The 20,599-nt window shown below is 38.0% G+C and overlaps 1 protein-coding gene across 2 annotated transcripts in view; it reads right to left on the reverse strand.

The window, feature by feature from the left end:
* The window catches only part of raly (RALY heterogeneous nuclear ribonucleoprotein), a 194,346-nt gene that overhangs the window by 63,415 nt on the left and 110,332 nt on the right, over positions 1–20,599 (reverse strand). For both annotated transcript variants that reach the window (XM_074678612.1, XM_074678601.1), the window contains exons 4-5: positions 17,753–17,800; positions 135–298 (exon numbers count right to left, since the gene is read on the reverse strand). In XM_074678612.1, the coding sequence (XP_074534713.1) occupies positions 135–298; positions 17,753–17,800 (212 nt within the window). The remainder of the gene's footprint in view (positions 1–134; positions 299–17,752; positions 17,801–20,599) is intronic.

The raw sequence follows: 20,599 nt of genomic DNA on the forward strand, positions 1-20,599 counted from the left end.
GTGGGAGGAACTGAGTGAAACAGAGCAGAGGGAAGTGGCAGATGGTGACCTGAAACACGAGCTCTTCCCTGTCATAAAAAACACAGACCAGAAACCAGCGCGTGACGAGGATGAAGGGATGAGGTGAAACTCACATCTCTGTTTGTTGCCGTTGCTGGTGGGGAGGACCGAGGCGTTTCGTGCCAGCAGTTTGACGGGCAGGGATTTGACCCGCCGCACCAAAGGCACCGCCACCCGAGGGCGTTTGACAGGCACCACCCGCGGGACCGGAGACACCCTGCCACGGTACTCAAACAACCTGAGGACGGAGACAGAGAGAGGAGGAGGATGAGGAGGAAAGAAATGGGAATAATCATCAACCACCGGCCAAAGTCTAAAATTAGGCTCATAAACTTCCAACAGTCACATCATTTAGAGGAAATACATCCCATATTTTCACATGTACAAACATGAATCATCTGAAAAACAATGGTGGAAACTCAGACACTGACTGTCATATTGTTTGGATGTTGTTGGCTGACCTGCCGTGATTGAAAGATGAGAAATGAGAGTTGTTTTCATGACTACAGAAGACATTAATTACACAGAGCCAGACTGTTCCCTCATTGATACTTCACATTAGTCAATCTGAGCTGTGCTGTCAGAGTTAATCAACGTTTAATCCTGTTATTTTTCCATTGAGGAGCAGCTGTTTAACCTCATTTAGTGTCACAGTGAGTTTTGACATCTCTTTAAAGCTGGTGATTTTCTGTTTGCAGCCCAAACGAAGGGATGCACTCACACCTGGAGCTGTACATACTAATATGTTGGAGTAATTGAGATCTTCACAAGACTTCCTGAATGATGATGTCATCACATGAGACTGGTTGGTTCATGACACATCGGATGAGGGGTCCTCAAACACTGAGGTCTGACTACAGCTATACACCAAGGGCCAGCCAATCAGAGGGAAGGGGGTTTTGAAGAGACAGCAGCTAAAATAGACCAATTCAATGGTGGATTTTGTTGAGGTTGGTTATTTTTGGTTGAGGATGAAAAATCTGTGTAGATTCAATGTTTAATAATTATAGTTCAGAATCAGAATCAGAAAACTTTATTGATCCCAAGAGGAAATTTCATTTCATCACATCCCTTTCAAGACATATAGGAAAACAAACATGGAGAAACACAGAAATGGGGTTAACCCAGGAGCTGCCAGCTACCAACGCTCCCTTTCCAATAGATATGAAAAAAACAACACTGGGAGAAGAGAGGGGGAAAAAAAGGTCAATTCCAGACTATTCCCAACAGGGGGCGTAGTTTGAGATCAAGAAAAACACACCTCAGCATATAAGCACATGATACCAACAGGCAAAAACCTCGAAGACTTGCACAAATGTCACTGCTCAGCCATGGAGGTCCAAAACAAGTGTTGATATGTTCTGCTGTGTGAACATTTCATTGATAAAGTCTGAGCTAGAATTCCTTCATCTTTAGTTCAGAATCAGCTCCTATCACAGGTAACTGGCTCCACCTCCTTCTCATTCATCCCCGCAGCGTCTCAGCGCTTTAACACAGTTGGACGCTGAGCGTCTTCTGACTTCAGCGGGGAAGAGTAGAGTGGGTTGTTCCACTGTGGAAACTGGACGGTCATTGGATAAACGCTGGGCTTTGTCCCGCCCATCGGACGCTCAGCGTCTCTGGGGGTCTATGAGGCAGTGGGCTGGCCTGGACGCTGGGCTTCTGCATGATGATTGGATGATCTGTCTGAGGCTGAATCCCTTTTTGATTGACAGTGAAATGAGCCAGTCAGAGATCTTGAAGTATAACCCTCCACCAGAGCATCTTCTGAGTTTTACAGTCAGTTGTTCCAGACTGATCCAGAGGTTTTATCAATCCTCAGCGAGTTTACTTTTCTTAAAAACGACGAGCGTTGTGTTTAAAGATTCTCTCTCTTTTCATCAATAAGCAGCTACAGCTACAGCTGTGGAGCTTCTCCCCCTGTCACTCACACTTACAGCCTGTCGTAGTCTCACGTAGCAGCTCCAGCTGATAACAAGCTGACACGGAGGGTAGAATTTACGTTTAAATAAAGAAACAAATTTATGATGTAGGCCGGAAAAAAATGAGCTTCCCCTCCTTGACTGACCAGCAAAGTGATTTTTGTTGTGATAGCGTTTATCAACACTGAGTGAGGAGGGAATGCAGTGGATATGAAACCTCAAACTCAAACTTTATTTATTTACAGGGCACTTTTCATACTTTAAAAGCAACACAAAGTGCCTCACAGAGGCTAAAAACAACATAAGAACAAGACAAATCCAGACACACATTCGCAGACAAACACACATACACACCTACTCCCATACACATTCATACTAACTGTAAAGAGAAGGGAGAGAGAGACATGGCTGGGCACCGAGGACTGAGGTAAGGAGTAAGCTACCTTTGGGAGCTATCAACGCTGAGGAGGGCTCCCGGCCCACAAGGAGCACAGCCGGAGACTTCCCCGCCCCGCACAGACACGAGGCCCCACAACACAGTGCAGTGGCCTAAAGCCATGCAGGCGAAGCCGTCCCCGGCAGCAGCCCCAGAAGTGGACCAGGAGCAGCCCCCAGTGCGAAAAAATGGAGCTAAAAACCATCATACTAAAACAATAATAAAAATGTAAGAGGAGAGATAAAATAACATAAAATGGATAAGTGAAATGACATGAAAAATTAAGAATTAAATGATAAAAGTTTGACTAAAAGAATAAATAAGATATACAGTAATACAATAAAACAACAAGTAATAAAAGAATAAATTAACTTGGATAAATCAAGTAAAAGCTTGATTAAAAAGGTGAGTTTTAAGCCGTTTTTTAAAAGTATCAACTAGAGGTAGACCAGTATATCGGGCGGCCGATATATCGGGCCGATATTTGGACATTTGTCTCTATTGGCCATCGGCCGTACTTTCTTCTAAAAAGCCGATTTTTGATCCGTTGTATAAAATGACGCAATTTTTGATCAGGCACAAAAAAGATGAGCACCTCAAACTTGTGGAACCACTTGGATACATTACATACTTTTGTTCAAATTATATTAATAAGTTTAAATTTCTTTTTTTGACATTTTAAGAAGAGTGTGAATGTTTACTACTGCTTGTTACATTGTGTGTTTACTCAGACAAAATATTTCATTGTTTTGAAAGCTGAATAAATGTTCAGAGGACTGGACACGACTTGTTGTAATAGATTTCTTTTAGTTGCTCAGAAATTGCTGTGTTTCACAAAAATGTGATAAATATATATTTATTTAACAATCAGCCTGAATATCAAATTGGAAAAATCGGCTATGCATATCGGCATCCGCTGCCCAAATTTGGAAAGCATCGGCATCGGCACCGGCCCCCAAAAACCCATCAGCGGTCGACCTCTAGTATCAACAGACTCTGCAGCCCTGAGATTCTCTGGCAGGCTGTGCCACAATCGGGGGCCATAATAAGTAATAGCTGCCTCCTCGTGTGTCTTAGTTCTAACTTTTGGTTTGGTTAAAAGGCCAGTGCCAGAGGACCTCAGGGTCCGCGAGGGCTGATACGGTAAAAACAGGTCAGATAAATAAGAAGGCCCAAGGCCGTTAAGACATGTATAAACTATTAAAAGAACTTTAAAATCCATCCTGAAACGCACAGGGAGCCAATGCAGCGATTTTAAGACTGGAGTAATATGTTCCCGCCCTCTGGTCCTCGTCAGCACTCGTGCGGCTGAATTCTGTAATAATTGGAGGTTGAAAATTGTCTTTTTGGGAAGACCAGAGAGCAGGGCATTACAATAATCTAAACGAGAAGAGATAAAAGCATGCATTAACACCTGGCCTGAGAGAGAAACGGGCGGACTCTGGCTATACTTTTGAGATGATAAAAACTGATCTTAGTTACATTCTTAATGTGTGGAATAAAAGAAAGCTCAGAGTCAAAAATCACGCCCAGATTTTTTACAGAATTTGTTGGTTTGAGACCTTGAAGTTTTGGTAAAAGTTTCTCTCTCCGGCCTTCAGGGCCAATGACTAGAACTTCTGTTTTGTCCTGGTTGAGTTGTAGGAAATTTGCTGCCATCCATGACTTTATATCTGAAATGCATTTAAAAAGAGCATCAATAGGCCCTGTGTCATCAGGAGACACGGCGATGTACAGCTGCGTGTCATCAGCATAGCTATGGAAGCTGATGCCGTGCCTCCTGATGACATCCCCCAAGGGAAGCATGTAAAGATTAAAAAGAGTTGGACCTAAAATTGACCCCTGGGGGACCTGCAAAGCAACGAGATGGTGTGCAAGGGCACAGACTGTCTGCGCTCCACATGGCATGGACTGGCTGTGTGTGGCTCGTTTTAGAGTGTATCATTTATTTTCCCATTTGAAAAACACTACCTGGCTGTCATTGGTTGAAGAAATGCTAACTTTTTGTATGATTCGTCTGCTGCCTATATTAGCAATATTTATAATAACGTTAGCTAGCATGCTACTTAACTATTTGAAAATGATGACACTTTTTGCTGTGTGCGAGGTGTTTCAGACAGAGACTGATATAAGGGTTATTTAAAACACCAGGGAGAGGAATGAGGATTTTTCTGCTGTGAATCATCTCAAACATGTGCAGCTAACATCTGACTGACTATATAGTTCAGATTTATTAAAGTATTAAGCTGTGGGAGGACTGAACTCTCAGTGCTGTGGGAAGACAATCCAATAATTTCCCAACGCCTTGCTGTTTTGACATGTCATGAGGGTCACTGGGATTAACTGGATAATCCCACATTTTGTAGGAGTGCAGGCTTGTCCCTCTCGTGACCTGCAGACAGATTCCTCCACTCCTTCAGGTAATGTTCAGTATTTTGTGCTTTGAATGATGTCACCAGCTGGACGAATACCTCATACTACACTTAAAAAAGAACGAAAAGCTCTGAAAATGAGAACATTTTGTCTCTTCAGCGTGTTTTCATAAACTCTACTCTGTGTCATGGCCTCCTGGAGTTTTTATTCTTTATTTATAGATAGTTATACATCTGTTTCTATGCTTTATTTTGTCTCTGCTGAATGTTGAGAGTACATTTTATCATCTAAACCTGTAAAAACCTCGGATTTCCTTCATCACCTCGTGTCACTTCTCTCTGTGAGACACCACGCTGAGGATCCCACTGCTGCTCAGAGCTGTAAATAAAGCCGTACACCACCCACATGGCCCCTGCTCCTGACAGGTAGGATGTTTTATAGGCTGATGTTTTGGTAGCTGTAGGATTTAAACACGGAAGATAACGAATGATCTGTCTCTGTGCTTTTCTCCTGGGAGTGTTTGATGAAAGCATCCAGCTCAGTTGACATCATGTGGTGGGTAAAACATGTTAGACGTCTAGATCAGGGGTCTGCAACCTTTACCTTCATTGGACACATTTTACCTCAGCTCAGATGGAATGAAGTTGTTCCACAGCTAAAAACATATACTTTATGTTCACTTTAAAGTGTATACAATTCTATACAAAGTTAAAATCTGAAGAATACTTATCCAAAGTAGAAGGTCTCTAAATTCATGAAATTGTACATGTGTTGTCCTACTTAGTTATTCTTGATAGATTTACGAAAATGTCAAAAAGTTTGAAATTAAATAAATTTGGAAAAGTGTTGAGAACTTTAAATTAATATAATATTTAAAAAATTTAATAGGAAAGTTTGCAAATAATTAAAAAAATTGAAAGATTTAAAAATATTTTAAAATTGAGAAAATTGCAAAAAATGAATATCCTTTTTATTAAAAAAAAAGCTGAAAATTGAGAAAAAATATTGAAATTTAAAACATAAAAATGTCTTAAAATAAAGGAATTTTCAAATATTTAAGATTTAAAATTTTTTGGATTTTAAAAAACATGCAAAATTAAAAAAAAGTGCAAAAAATTCAATTGAGTAAATTTGCAAATAATTCAAAAATTGGAAGATTTAAAAAAAAAAAAAAAGAATTGAGAAAATTGCCAAACACGATATTCCTTTCTATTTTTTTTAAAAAAAGGCTGAGAATTAAAAAATAATCAAAAAAAAAATTAGAAAATTAAACATTTCTAAGTTTTCAGAAAATGTAAAGTTCTGCATTTCAAAAACATGCAAAAAGTACAAAAATAAATAAAAATCATGCGTTAATTAAAAACAGTGCAAAGAAATTTAATTTAAATTAATTAATTTAATAAAAAATTTGCAAATAATTCTAAAATTTGGAAGATTTTTTTAAAATTTTATTTAGAAAATGGCAAAAAATGAAATTCCTTTCTACTTTTTAAAGGCTGAAAATTGAAAAAAAAAAATAAAAAACTTAAAACCATAAAAATATCTAAGCTTAGAATTGTTAAGGTTTTTACATTTAAAAACATGCAAAAAGCACAATAATAAGTAAAAATATGCAAAATTTTAAAAAAATATTGAAAAACTTTTAAGTTTTTAAAGAATACTTGAATACGTTAACATGTATAGATAATATTTCTCAACTCATCATTTGTTGTTGTTTGCTAATGTTTTGCCACATTTCAATCATGAATATTAATCCAGCACGTTGTCAGTTAAAGAATCCATCCTCACAGAATTAAAATCAGTATTTTCTTCCAGATTAGTCTTTTTGTAAATGTAGTTATCTTCCCAGGGCTGTAAAACTTGAGGTTAGCCACAGGTGCATTGAAAGTTGGTGGGCTGTTGATGTTGTAGGAGGTGAAGTAGAGCGGTGGCAGGCTTTATTGACAGATGGGATGAAGATTTAGCTCAACTAAATGGTAACGCAGGATTTTATTAAGTGTCAGTGTCTTTAATCATCAATACCCTCTGTAAGAAAAATAATTCTTTATTTCTATATTTATTTTTTTTAACTTAAAAGGAGCCACTGCAAAGGAGTCAAAGAGCCACAGGTTGAAGACCCTCGATCTAGATGTGGGTTTTATATCATTTTGATACATTAGGAGCTTGGATTAAAAAAAAAAAGAAAAAAAAAAGAGCGCTATGCTAACATACTAAAGGAAGCTGCATTGATATGCTAGCTGTTAGACGTCATGCTCGCCTCTGCATAATGCCTGTTATTTCTAGGTGTGTATATATAGAGGAGAGACGCGGTGGTACCAGCTGTGCAGATTGTCTCTCCTCACTCAGCGCTCATCAGAAAGATTCGTCTGTCAGAGATAAACAACAGCTCAGTGGAGCCAACAGAGTTTTAAAGACAATCAATTCAAGAGGCAGCGCATAGAGATGTCGACTGACCCAGACAGATGAGTATGAGAAAGGCTCGGATCATTAAATCTGACATTTTAAAAAACCTTCCTTTCAGTGGTTAAAATGTCAGAATAAATGAGAGACCCTCGCAGATTCTGAATCATTCAGCCTTCTCTGATTAGTCAAACAGATTTTTCTCATCAGCAAATGAACTTGTAAACAACAAACATGATATTTTTATGACATTTTTTTCCTTTTTTAGAAATAATTTGACACAAAAGTACAAAAAGTTCTCAATAAAAAATGAATTTATGACTGTGGTTGTTGTTCAGTTTATTACAGCTCGGAGTTTTTATGCTGGAGTTCAGACTGAGCTGAGCCTGTCTGTTGAACATTACCGAGACCAGATCATCCAAAAACTGTTGGAATGCTTTAAAAATAAATACAGAATTTAACGGTTTATAAACCAGATGAACCTTAATGAGCAAGGTCAGAGCATATTAACATATAAATGTTAAAACCCAAGTTGGTATCGTTTTTTTTTTTTTAATATTTGGTTTGTTACATGTGATGTCTTAATTTATTCAAATTTTTTTTTTTTTTTTTAATTTTCATTATTATTATTATTTTTTTTTTTTTAATTTTGTTTGGACTTCTTTTTTTTTTTTTTTTTTTTTTTTAGAATTTTTTAACAATTTTGAAATGTATAATGTATAAATGTATATATATTTTTATTCAAATTTTTAACAATTTTGAAATTTATAAAATTTGCAAAACTTTTAAAATATGAGCAAAATTTAATATATATATGTATTTAAAATTTCAAAATTTAAAATATATATATTTAAAATTTCAAAATTTGCAAAATTTAGAAATGGTTTGAAATACAAAACAATTTGAAAATTAAAAGAATTATAATTTGCTAGAAAAAAATGAATTACATTAATTGCAAAAAGGTTAAACTTTTTGAAAGAATACTTGAATTTGATAACATGTAGATAATAATACTTAATTGGCCATTTTTTCTTGTTAGCTTATGCATTGCCACATAACAAGCATTTATTTTTAGTCGTCATGTTGTTAGTTAAACGAATCCATCCACACAGAATTAAAATCTGTATTTTCTTCCAGATGAGTCTTTTTGTAGATGTAGTTTTCTTCCCAGGGCTGTAAAACTTGAGGTTAGCCACAGGTGCATGGAAAGTTGGTGGGCTGTTAAAAACCATCATGGGTACTGGCTTTGAGCTGTTAGCTGAGAACAAGGCGGGGTGCTTCCTTTCCTCTTTAGAACCAAGGACATGGGGTCCATGATTTCCAAGAAGAATGTCAGATTTGGATTCACCATTGGGTTCTTGATCAGGTTTATACCTGGTTTCATCTTTGCATGGTATAGTTTGAACCTGACTTTGTGGATGCAGTGATGAACTGCGTTTACACACTTTAAAAACAAAGGTCTTATGAAGTGTTTTATCAAGAGAAAAGTTTCTTGTGTGTTTAGACATTTTTCTAGTTTCAGGTAACTTTTTGGGCAATTTTCTCTTGTCATGTTGGCAGATTTTTTTTTAACTTGTTACAAGCAATCCAGACCTCATTTTTTCCTAACTTGAAACTAGACATTATTCTGGACTGACCAGTTGAATGTCGCTCATATCAAGTATAAAAAGACAATTTTGACTTGGAATAAGACAAAAACACTTGATGAGATTCCAGTTTTTTGCAGTGCAAGACAACAGTTTCTAATGCGCATGCAGTGACTTCCATGACAGAGTCATGTCTGTTTTAACGCAGTGCTGCCTCATAGCTGAAATACACCAGGTGTGTCTGCAGTCCATCTCCGTTTCTTCACGACAACAGATCAGATAAGTTTCCATTCGAGTTGATCTGCCGTCTCACACTGGATCCTTTCTGTTGTCGTCCCTCTGCATGGCTGGTCCCTCATGTCACAGGTAATATGCATCCTAATTTTGCCAGACCCTAAGCTGTGATACATAAATTCAGAGTAGGGAAGATTGAGCAGGACAGGAAGTCCACACACACCGCGTCAAAATCACTTTGTATTTATCTTCACTATGACGACATACAGACATAACGAGTGGCGCAAGACCAGGAGTCAACAGGTTTGAGGTTTCACAGCCCAACATGAATGAACAGAGACTGATCAATGGAGTGGGAAGCACAGGAAGTCCGCGGTCTGAAGTCAACGTGCAAAGGAACGGAGTCGGACTGCAGACGTATCTGGTGTATCTGAGGCATCAGGGTCTGAAGATCTCCTCCATCCAGTCTTGGTTTTGGTCCACGTCCCCTATAACACAACCTTCCTGAACTCGTAAACCTGTAGGCAGATACTCCCAGTGTTACAATCCTTTGCTTGCATCATTTCCAGGAAGAACAGCTGCATCGTTGGACTCACAGCGCTGGGATTAAATCCTCTAAATGTTGGCTCCGGCGCTGATAGTAAATCGTTTGTTTTCGTTCGTAGTAAAAAACCTGCTGCACTGAGTCAATAACCGGAGCAGATAAGCTCTAATCCCCAGATTTACTGAAGCCTTTGACTCCTAGGAGGATTTATGAGCTGTGATATCTGCTCAGATTATCTCAGGCCACGCTGGATCTCTGTGAAGGACCCCACGAGGAGGAAACTCAGACGGAGAAACGCAAAGAAAGAGTTTGAATGGAAAGAGGAGTCTTGACAGCTCTGTGGCTGGAAATATCAGCGCTGCCAGTGAACCGTGGATGTCTGCTCACCATTTTAACAACTGCACACATGTATTTGTAGTTTCTGAACTTTTATGGACCCGTGCTTGGTGGGAGGGAAGGAGCGAGGCTGCCAAATGTAAATCATCGTTGATTCCTGCGGTGCAGCCAGTCAGCGTGTTTCAGCACCTGCTAAGACAGATGTTGGTCTGCTGGAGCTCAGCGGGAGCCCTCGCACTCAGGGCGCTGGGTGGGGAAGGGTCCAGGAAGCCACCCTGTGGAGAAACCTGGTCTTGTTTCTTTCAGTGAGCGGCTGATGCTGACTGGTGGGAAGAAGGGCTGAGCATCTGGAGGGGGACGCAGAAACATCTCAGGTGGAGAGGTTTGGACATCTGGTTTGGTTGCCCTTCTGTGGAGAGCGTGAAGAGAGTAAACGCAGGTACAAGATGGTTCTGGACAGCAGTCGCTGGGAGAGTGACGTCTTTATTCGGCAACAACTTCCTCAAGAGACTCGTTTAACCAAAGATGCAGAGGTGCAACGCTGAGATATCCCTCCCAGGAGATTAAAAGGAAAGTGAAGTCTGGCTCTGAAGACTTCATTTATGTTTTATACTCTTAGACAGCATCTGTTTCTGCAGAGTCTCAGTTTCACTGTAGATACTAAGCTACACAAAGGCATCACAGATGCTTATTTCAGCTGTTCAACCTCAGAAAAACCTGACTCTGCTCTGAAAACATGCGTGGACATTTGGCAGCAGAAGCACCGTGTAGCTCCATCCATTCAGATGAGTTCTCGTTCTTTAAACCCTAAATTGAAGCTGTTAGCAGCATAAAAGATAAAGAAGTCTTCTCACTCAATTTGTTGGAGCAAAAAAATCAGAAAACAACTCAGATTTTGTGCTTTAAAGTTAGAATTATTCAAACCTGAACTTCTGAAGACCTAAGCTTTTGAATGGTGTGCATTTTTTTAATTTATCTTGCTATTTGACATAAGTAAGACCTAATTAGTATAATAACTAAATTTGTTTATTGTACAGGAAGTTTGATTCTTTCATTATGAGTTCCCCGTTGGAATAGAATAAAATAGAATAGAATAGAAAATACTCTATTTATCTTAAAGGGGAAATTCAGGAGGAGTCACAGCAGCAATCAAGAAAACCAAAGTAAGAAAGTGTATAGAAAGTTCAAAAAGCTCCATAAGAAAATAGATGCTGGCAGCTTGTCCATCATTGTCCAGTCAGCCAGTCTCCACCTCCAGGTTGATGTGGTCACTTCTTATCTCTCACCTCAGTACCAGCATGTCATCATCACCTCCTTCTCCCCACCTTATGGGGAACATCTGGCCTAGCACCAGTTAGCATTGACATGCTACAGGCTGCTAACAGCTGATTTCACATGTAAACAATGCAGCCATGGTTACATGTAGGATCTCCAGACAAACAACGGAGCAAAAATAGTAAAAATATCACTGAAGACAAAACCAGTTTGATTTTTTGTTAGTTGTTTGTTATTAGTGTTGTTGAACTTCAACGAGTTTTTTTTTTTTTTTTTTTTTTTTTTTGCTAAAATGGGTGTAATGTTGTGATTTTACCAAAAGATGATGTAGGCAGTGTCCCTAAATGTGGCTAATAGGTCAAAGTTGAAAAAAAAAAAGAAGTATCATGGGTCTGAGAGGCAAAAATGTAACGTCCACACATGACAAATACAAATACACAAAAACAAACGCATGATACATGTGTTACAAATGTAACAAAATACATGATCATTAGTATAACACGCAAAAAATGTGTTGATCTGCCTTGAAATACTCCGACAGTTCATTAAAGGATTTATAAATTAAACTTTCAGATCAAAAGTCAGTCAGAGTTTAGCAGTAGGGATCTACCTCTTGGGACCATGACTGTCAAATCAACACTCAAATCAGTTTTTTCCATTTTTCATACTGAAAAATTTTCGAGAAGGAGAACTTGTCCCTGTGGCATCAGAGGAAAACTCAGCATGTCAAGAGAGTTAGATTCATCCTTTGGGAACCATGAATATCTGTCGAAATGTAAGGTTTGTGATGATGATGATGATGATGATGATGATAGCTTATTTGTGATTGCACTCCTTTCAGAGCAACAGAATTACATCAGTTTCATCCCGTCAAAGAAAACATAAAAGACAGTGACATATAACAGGAGGAGGACATGAGCAGGACAACTGGGGGTGCTGATTTTCTAAATCAAGTTTTCACTTTGTGAATTTTAAGAAAAAGTTTCAGGCTGAGGTTATGACCAAACATGGAGTCAGCTTGTTACTGGATACAATGCGACCAGGTAAGGTATTTAAAGTACAATTTCAAAGCACTGTTGTTTGAAATGTGACATGAAGCAAACGTTATAGTAGCCGGCTATATGTAGTGCTATCGGCAGCCCGATGCTACAATGTATCTGTAGGCTAACATGACATCAAGCTAACTGTCAGTTCATACAGTAGTTGTAGCGCTACTGTCTGTAATGAGTAACATTAGTGAATCCTGGTTATGTCCTGCCAGTCATCTACCAATCAGAGCTAACGTAACCTCACTCTTCATTTTATTGATAGACTCTCAAGTAATTAGCCTTTAGCTCGTGCTCTATCTCTCTCCTGTTTATCTTTCTTCTGCTCTTCTGTCATTTTTCTGTCTGACAGTTAGGCTCCAGTGTCCACCATCACTACAAAATTAATCACAGAAATCGTTTTTAGCAGAGAAAAACACAGATCGCTCTTCTCTCTACTAAACTTTGTCTGTTAGCGTGGTGTTGTCATAGAGACTGAGAGGTGCTAGCTAAGAAGTAGCATTTGGAAACAACCTGTGACCTGTAATATAAGCGCTGATAATCTCATTTTAAAGAGTGGATTAGGATCAGGGAGATGTAAAAAAGGAAGACTTTTTCAAGATCACTTAGAAACTCCTCCCAGGGACTTTAAGTAAACTTTTTTTTTCTGCAAGAACAAAGATTGTTTGACAACTTTTTAATAAGGCCAGACGAGGTCTACCTGGTCATCTGAGTTTCTGGAAACATCATGGCTGATCTTTTAGGACACGGCACCAAGCTTTTTTTAAACTCAAACTGAAGTTTTGATCTAAAAAGTGTGATTTTCATGAAGTTTGAATGAACAGTGGTTATATAATAATGGATGTTAGTTCTGCACAAGCCCAACAAATCCAAACCAGAACCCTTCCCAGACTCTGAACTGTAGACACCGTATTCAAAAACAAAACAGAAACAACAAAATAAAACGTCACATCACATTAAAACAATGACGCCCTCACGTCCTCACTTGTCTCTAATCATCGAGGTTGAGGGTCAAAGTTCAGCTTCTTCTGATAAAAACCAGAGTCAACCGTCAGCTGTGTGGTTTGGCCTGTGAAGCTGAAAATAACAGTTTTCATGTTCAGTGCGTTCCTGAAGAAGAAATCTGGGTCCTCTGGGTCCAAACAGTGAGGTTGAGGGGTCGTAGGGAAGCATTCCAGGACCGGACCCAGAAGAGGATCTCTTTGTTCTGAATGAGCTGAAGTTCAGTTTCTGGAATGATGACATATAATTACAGACACAATCACTCTTCCTCTTCCAGAGAGACCGAGGAGCCGTGATTATCCTCCTCTGCTGTCTTCTTTCAGAACAATGGAGACTAATTCATCCTGACGGGAGTCAGAGGGGGCTTCAGGAAAGCTCTCAGGCTCCCACAAGAATCTTCGTTGCAACATAAAACCTCCGATCGACTCTGTGTGACCCCGGATCGTTCTGTGAAATCTTCCCTCAACGCACAGATTTCCCTGAAGACAAGACGGTTGTTTGACATCTGGAGGTCTTTGAACGCATCATCTCAGATTCTGACATATGCCATGGTGCATTTATCTCTTCAAAGGCCTGATCCTGGTGGAAATGAGCCGAGCTGAGGGATTCATCACTATTTGTGCCTCTCCATCGTTGGTTCAACCAACGTTGGAACATCTGTGAGATGCTGTGTAAATCCCACTTATAGTCCTGCATTCACAGCCTTAACTCCAAACTCTTCCAGTTTATTTCTAGTCCATCCAAATCAAGGTTTGACCCAGCGCCATGAAATAAACACAGGTAGACCCTCAGGTGATCGGCAGGCGTAGATGCAACACAAACAGAAAGAGAGCCTGCTTTGGACGTCAACTTTACAGAGTTGTATAAAAAGGAGTCTGGTTCTGCTCAAGGTTTCTGCCTGTTCAAGAGAAGTTGTTCCTTTCTATAGTAAACTTGCAAAATTCAGAGCCACAGCATCAATAAAAGAAGGTGTCAAGTGCAAAAACTCTGAAAATATATAAACAAAAACATATGATGATGATGATGTTGCAGCCAATACGCAGCCATCATATTTTAGCCAAACATGGAGCTGTGATGCATAAACTCTGTCTCCTGGATCCTGTCTGCTCACAGCAGGTGAAGCTCTTCCAATGTGGCGTTGGTGTCTGGTGTTAGCTCCATTAGCCATGTCTGCGTAGCATGATGCTACTCTGCGTTCTGGTATTCTCTCTGTTGCTGGGTTAGCACAGCTAGCTTGTCCATCTTTTGGAGATAGATCTTACGTTCCCAATAACGATGGATGGAAGGACAGGTCCTCCCAGCTCATGGAGCAGCACCAGCACGTCATACTTAGCTCCTTCTCCTCAGCTCATAGGAAACATTTGGCCTAGCACCAGTTAGCATCGACAACAAACGGACGTAATGAGCGGAGCCAAACCAGGAGTCAACAGGTTTGAGGTTTTACAGCCCAACATGAATGAAGAGAGACTTATCAATGGAGTAGGAAGTGGGAACTCGGTCTGTGACTCCAGCTGTCTGTCAGTTGGCTTGCTGGACTGTGAGTTGACAAATGCAGTCAACACGCAACAGGAACGGAGTTGGACTGCAGATGTAGCTGGCGTATTTGAGGCATAAGTGGATCCACCTCCACAGGGTCCAGGACTGAGCTTCTTCAGCAGTCTGTTCAGTCTCTGTCTCCTGGATCCTGTCTGCTCACAGCAGGCGAAGCTCTTCCAATGTGGCCTTGGTGTCTGGTGTTAGCTCCATTAGCCATGTCTGCGTAGCATGACGCTACTCTGCCCTCTAGTATCCCCTCTGTTGCTGGGTTAGCACAGCTAGCTCGTCCATCTTATTGGAGATAGATCTTACGTTCCCAATAACGATGGATGGAAGGACAGGTCCATGTCGTCACTTCTTAGCTCACACCTGAGAACCAGCACGTCGTCCTCACCTCCTTCTCCTCACCTTGTGGGAAACATCTGGCCTAGCACCAGTTAGCACTGACATGCTACGGGCTGCTAACAGCTGATTTCACATGAAAACAATGCAGCAATGCATGGTTACATGTAGGATTACCGACACACGTGGAAACAAAAAAGGAAAAAAAAAAGCAGCAGACGTGACCAAAGTTATGACAGGCCTTGACTTGGTCAGTATTTGGTATTTTAGGCTTTTTTTTTTGGCTTTGTTTTAAAATTTAAGGTGGTCTTACTCGTGATAAACCCCAAACTTCAGCAGATTTTTTTAACACTTTTCTTTCTTAATCTATATAAAACTGCAATCTGGGATTAACAAATGCTGAATCACCTGTGAGTCCAGGTTCCTGGTCCCTCCTGCTGTGGGTGGAGATTACTCGAGCCGCTCGGTTGGAGATGGAGACATGATTTGGATTCTCAGTCTGAAGACGTAAGACCTTTTTACTACCTTTTATTTTCTTTTTATCGTTTTTTTCTTCTTCGTATTATTTTATCCATAAACTTTTTTTATGACCAGACTTTTTTTATTGCTCTGTTATTGCTCATATTGTTTTATTTAATTTTTGTTCAGTTTCTTTTTGTCCTCTGCTGTGTTTTTATGTTTTTACATCTTCTCATTCTCTTAACTTGTTTATGTCGCTCGATTGTTTGCCAAAGCACAGAAAAAAGATCTCCTTCCCCTCCTCGCGTCATGCACGGTTCGATCTGTAAGTCATCCCTGGTTTAGCTCATGGTTTGACCTACACACACACACACACACACACACACACACACACACACACGCGTGTAAACACCTGCGAAGTCAAACCTGTTCCTCAGCCCTTCTCCCTGACTTTCTGACCTTCCCTGAACGAGCATCCATCTCTCCTCTTGAACCTCTTCATCATGCAGCTGGACTCAACCAGAGCCCAGATTTTTGTGTCAGTTTTTCTTTTCTCCGTCCAACATCTCTCTTCTTTCTGATTCTGATCTTTGCACACTGAGCATGCTCACTCTGAATCTCTGTTCTGATGCTTTTACACCAAACCAGGAGTTCGAGGCCTCATTTTTCAGCTCACAAACGTGTTTCAGACACATTTCAGTCCCAGAGTTAAAAGGTTTTGGGCTGTTCCACTGAATCATTGGTGCCATTTGCATTCCCTGGCAATGAAATATATAAATACGTGATAAAATTAACTCTAAAACACAGTTCTTTATTAAGCCAAGTAACCTGCACATTGACCTGATTGATTATTTAATAAAAAATAATTTTGAGAATTAATTCAAACGACCTTAAACACTGGAAAAAACAGCATTTGTTGCCTGTTTCTGCTCCCTAAAAGTAGACTTTATGACCAAACATTGTCATTTAAATTCTTCATTTGTTATTTATTACTTAAAGTTAATTTTCATAAAACAACAACAACAACAAAACACAGTTTAGTTAAATTCTCACTTTAGTCATGTCCCTGGGGTTTTCTCAGTCCTGTTATCCTGACACATAAACCCCCACTGAAAAATTCTAAATATTCCACAAGTCACATGATCCACAGGGAGTAGGTCAGGGAAGGCCAAAATGAAGCCCACTCATGTACTTCATATATTAATTTATGTCTCCATATTTTTCTGTATATTTTTTTCTTTTCTATATATATATATATATATTTTTTATTATATTATATTTATTTATTTTTGAAATTGTCTTTTTTTATTTCTTCCTTTTTTATTTGTTTAAATATATATATATATATATATATATATATATATATATATATATATATATATATATATATATATATATATATATATATATATAAAAAATTTATCAAAAAATAAATTTATTTATTTATTCCTTTTTATTTGTTGATATATATATATATATATGTATATATATATATATATATATATATATATATATATATATATATATATATATATATATATATATATATATATATATATATATATATTTATAATAGAAAATGTCTTTTTAGACTAAATATTTGAGCCACATTCACCTAACCAGCCAAGAAAAATGTCTTATTTCAATTCATTTAAAGACAAAAAGAGGTCTGAGTTGCTGTAACAAGTTAAAAAATCTGCCAATGGAAGAAGAGAAAATTTACTTGAATCAAGACATATTTCTAGTTTCAAGAAAATTTTTGAGCACATTTTTCTTGTCCCATTGGCAGATTTTCTTGTACTTGTTACAGCAATTCAAACCTCATTTTTGTTTTTTAACAATTTACAACAACATTTTTTCTGGACTGATCAGTTGACTTTGGCTCATATTGAGTATAACAAGACAATTTAACTTAAAATAAGACAAAAACGCTTGATAAGATTTCAGTTTTTTTGCAGAAAAATTGTTCCATCTTCAGCTTCAGGACTTGGTAAAAGGTTAGATAAAGTTTTCTGAGATGGGCCTGTACATATTTTGAGTGGTTCAGTGTCTGTATCATCAGATTTAGAGTTGGAAAAAAAAACAGAAGTGTAAGAAAATGGCACCAATTCAGTGGAATGGCCCTTTAACTTCCTGGTTTTATCTAATTTTCTCTTGTTTTCTTTTCTAAGTCCCTCAGGCCTCACCGCCGCCCGTCTTACCTGTCGTAGAAGTCTTCTCTGTAGTAGTCGTAGTCGAACTCGTACCCGCTGTGGAAAGAGAAAAACACCAGAGTGACTGAACAGGAGAAAAACGACACCATGGATGATTATTTGAAATACTCCCACTGACTCTGTAACTCTGACCGCACTGCAAAAAATACATCCACTGTCAAACAAACGCTGAATCTGAAAAAAACAAAAATGTGGATTCAGTGATTTCCTGTCAGGTTATCACCGATACCAATTATTATTAGTCAAAAAGGCCCCCAAAAAGTTTTCAAAAAATGTCTCTGTGTGTCATCAATCAGATGGTACTGTGCGTGGGACAATGTTAGAGACAGAGTAGTGACTGCAGCTGCATCAGTGGCTCCTTGTAGCTTTAAAAAAATATTACTGAAATAAAGAATTGTTATTTTTCTTCCAGAAGTAATTGATGATTAAAGACACTGACACTAAATAAAATCCTGTGTTAACATTTAGTTGAACTAAATCTTCATCCCATCTGTCAATAAAGCCTGCCACCGCTCTACTTCACCTCCTACAACATCAACAGCCCACCAACTTTCCATGCACCTGTGGCTAACCTCAAGTTTTACAGCCCTGGGAAGATAACTACATCTACAAAAAGACTCATCTGGAAGAAAATACTGGTTTTAATTCTGAGTGGATGAATGATCCACACAGATGGAGGATATAAGGCAAAATATTAGAAAACATCAAAGAGCAATGAGTTCAGCAACATTATCAATAAATGTAATTAAATTAAAGTACTATTTCTACATTTTAAAATAAGAGAAAATTCATCAATTGCATTTTTTTTAATTTCATAATTATCTTTTTTTCCCCATATTTTTTTTTTAATTTTTGCACTTTTTCATAAAGAAAAATTTGATTTTTTTCAAATCTTTTAAATTCTAAAAAGTTTAGAATTATTTTTGTTTTTGATTGTTTAAAAAATATTTTCTCCTTATTTTCTATTTTCTTAAAATATTTTTATCTCAAAATGTCTTATCTTCTTAAAATATATTCCTCTAACCTAAAATACTTGCAAATTTATTACAATAAAAGAAAGAAAGAAATCAAATGCACAAATTTATAAATTCTAAAACCTATACTTTAAATCAAGGGTCTTCAACCTTCAGCCCTAAAGCATCATGCAGCTCTTTGACTCCTCTTCAGTGGCTCCTTGAAACTTTTAAAACATTTTACTAAAATAAAGAATTTTGTATTTCTAACAGGGGGTATTAATGATTAAAGACATTAAGACTTAATAAAAACATGCTTGAGCATTTTGTTGAAGTAAATATCTATCACATCTCGCAAAAAAAAAAATAAATTAAAAAGATTTAGATTTCTGTGAATTTTTGACACTTTTTCAAATTTAAAAATAATCAAAATTTTGGGGGATTTTAAAACTTTTTTTTTTAAATTTTTGCAAAGTATTTAAGTTCCATTTTTTTTAAAAATGTCAATTTTTAGCATTTTATATTTTATTTTTGCAAATATATGAAATTTTGGCAACTTTGTGAATTTTTTTTTTTTTTTTTTTTTTTTTTTTTACATTTTGTTTTTGCAAATTGCAAATTTTTTGGACTTACAAAATTTTTGAAAACTTTGGCAATTATCGAAATTTAATTGATTTTGCAAAGTTATAAAATTCATGACATTAAAGATAGACTTTTACAATGTTATTTATTTATTTATTTATTTATTTATTTATTTATTTATTTATTTTAAACTTTTTTTGTGTTTTTTTCCCAATATTAAGTACATTTTGTGGCTTTGATTCAGGTGAGATGAGGTCAAAAAAGGCTCTTATGAAACTTAAGGTTGCAGATCCTTGCTTTTCATAATTACTCACTAGATTTTAACTTTTCATACAATTATATACAAGTCAAGTTGCACCAACTTGTACTGATCTAAACTAGACTGCACAGTGGAAAAGGGGCTATTCAGATCCTCACACCAACTTCCGCGCCATGATCAGAGTCCCTTAAATCACCTTTCTTCACAGGAAGTTGAACAGGTTTACCTCATGACGCTGCTGGTGTGAATAAAAACCTGAAGGTCTGAGTCTCCGCCTCGTTCAGAGCGTTACTGTGGGTTTTGGTTAAATTGAATTAAAAAGCTTCAGATCTCTCAGCTCAGCGCTGGTGTAAATTCTCTGGTTGGCTCTTTAATAACGACCCTGTGACAGGTTGTGTAAATCCACTTAAGGCTGAAGTCGACGCTCTCTGAGGATGGCTGCAGCGCCATGAGGATTTTCTTTAGGGTGCTGGAAGCCGGGCCTTTGATCTGCAGACGTCTGCCTCGCCTAAGTGTTCCCGTATGCCCTCCTCGAAGGTCCTCGAGAACAATTATCTGAACAAAGGGATCCAGGGACCCATTACAGCCCCTGAAAGGGGGCCATTTGTACGAATAAGACTTAAGCAGAGGATAAGGAGACTGAAGAAGGGAGGGAAATGACAGCACAGGTTTTTCAGGTTAGAGGATCTCCCTGGACTCTGTCACAGATCGACAGCTCTCATTAAAACCTCACTTTATCTCCTCCAGGATAATTTTCCCCCAATCATCTTCTGTCAGTTTCTTCTTCATGGAGAACACCTCTCGGGTTTCCCGTCTGCTTCAGCTCCCTTTCTTTTTTTGTTTTTTTCTTTTGGAAGTAACTGAACTCTATAAGATACTCTGTCAGGACACATTAACGCATGTTGCTGCTGGTGAAGCGTAACCAAACTAAATGAAGTGCACATGTGCTGTTTTACGACGAGGATTACAGTGAAACAAACCCTGAAAGCGTTTTATGGGACTCCTCCTTTAAAAAACTCACTGCAGACCGAGTGAAGAGGA

The sequence above is a fragment of the Halichoeres trimaculatus genome, unplaced genomic scaffold (assembly GCF_033239565.1).
Source record: "Halichoeres trimaculatus isolate MK-OKI-2021-1 unplaced genomic scaffold, fHalTri1.1 fHalTri1_scaffold_1, whole genome shotgun sequence".
In the NCBI taxonomy this organism is placed as follows: domain Eukaryota; kingdom Metazoa; phylum Chordata; class Actinopteri; order Labriformes; family Labridae; genus Halichoeres; species Halichoeres trimaculatus.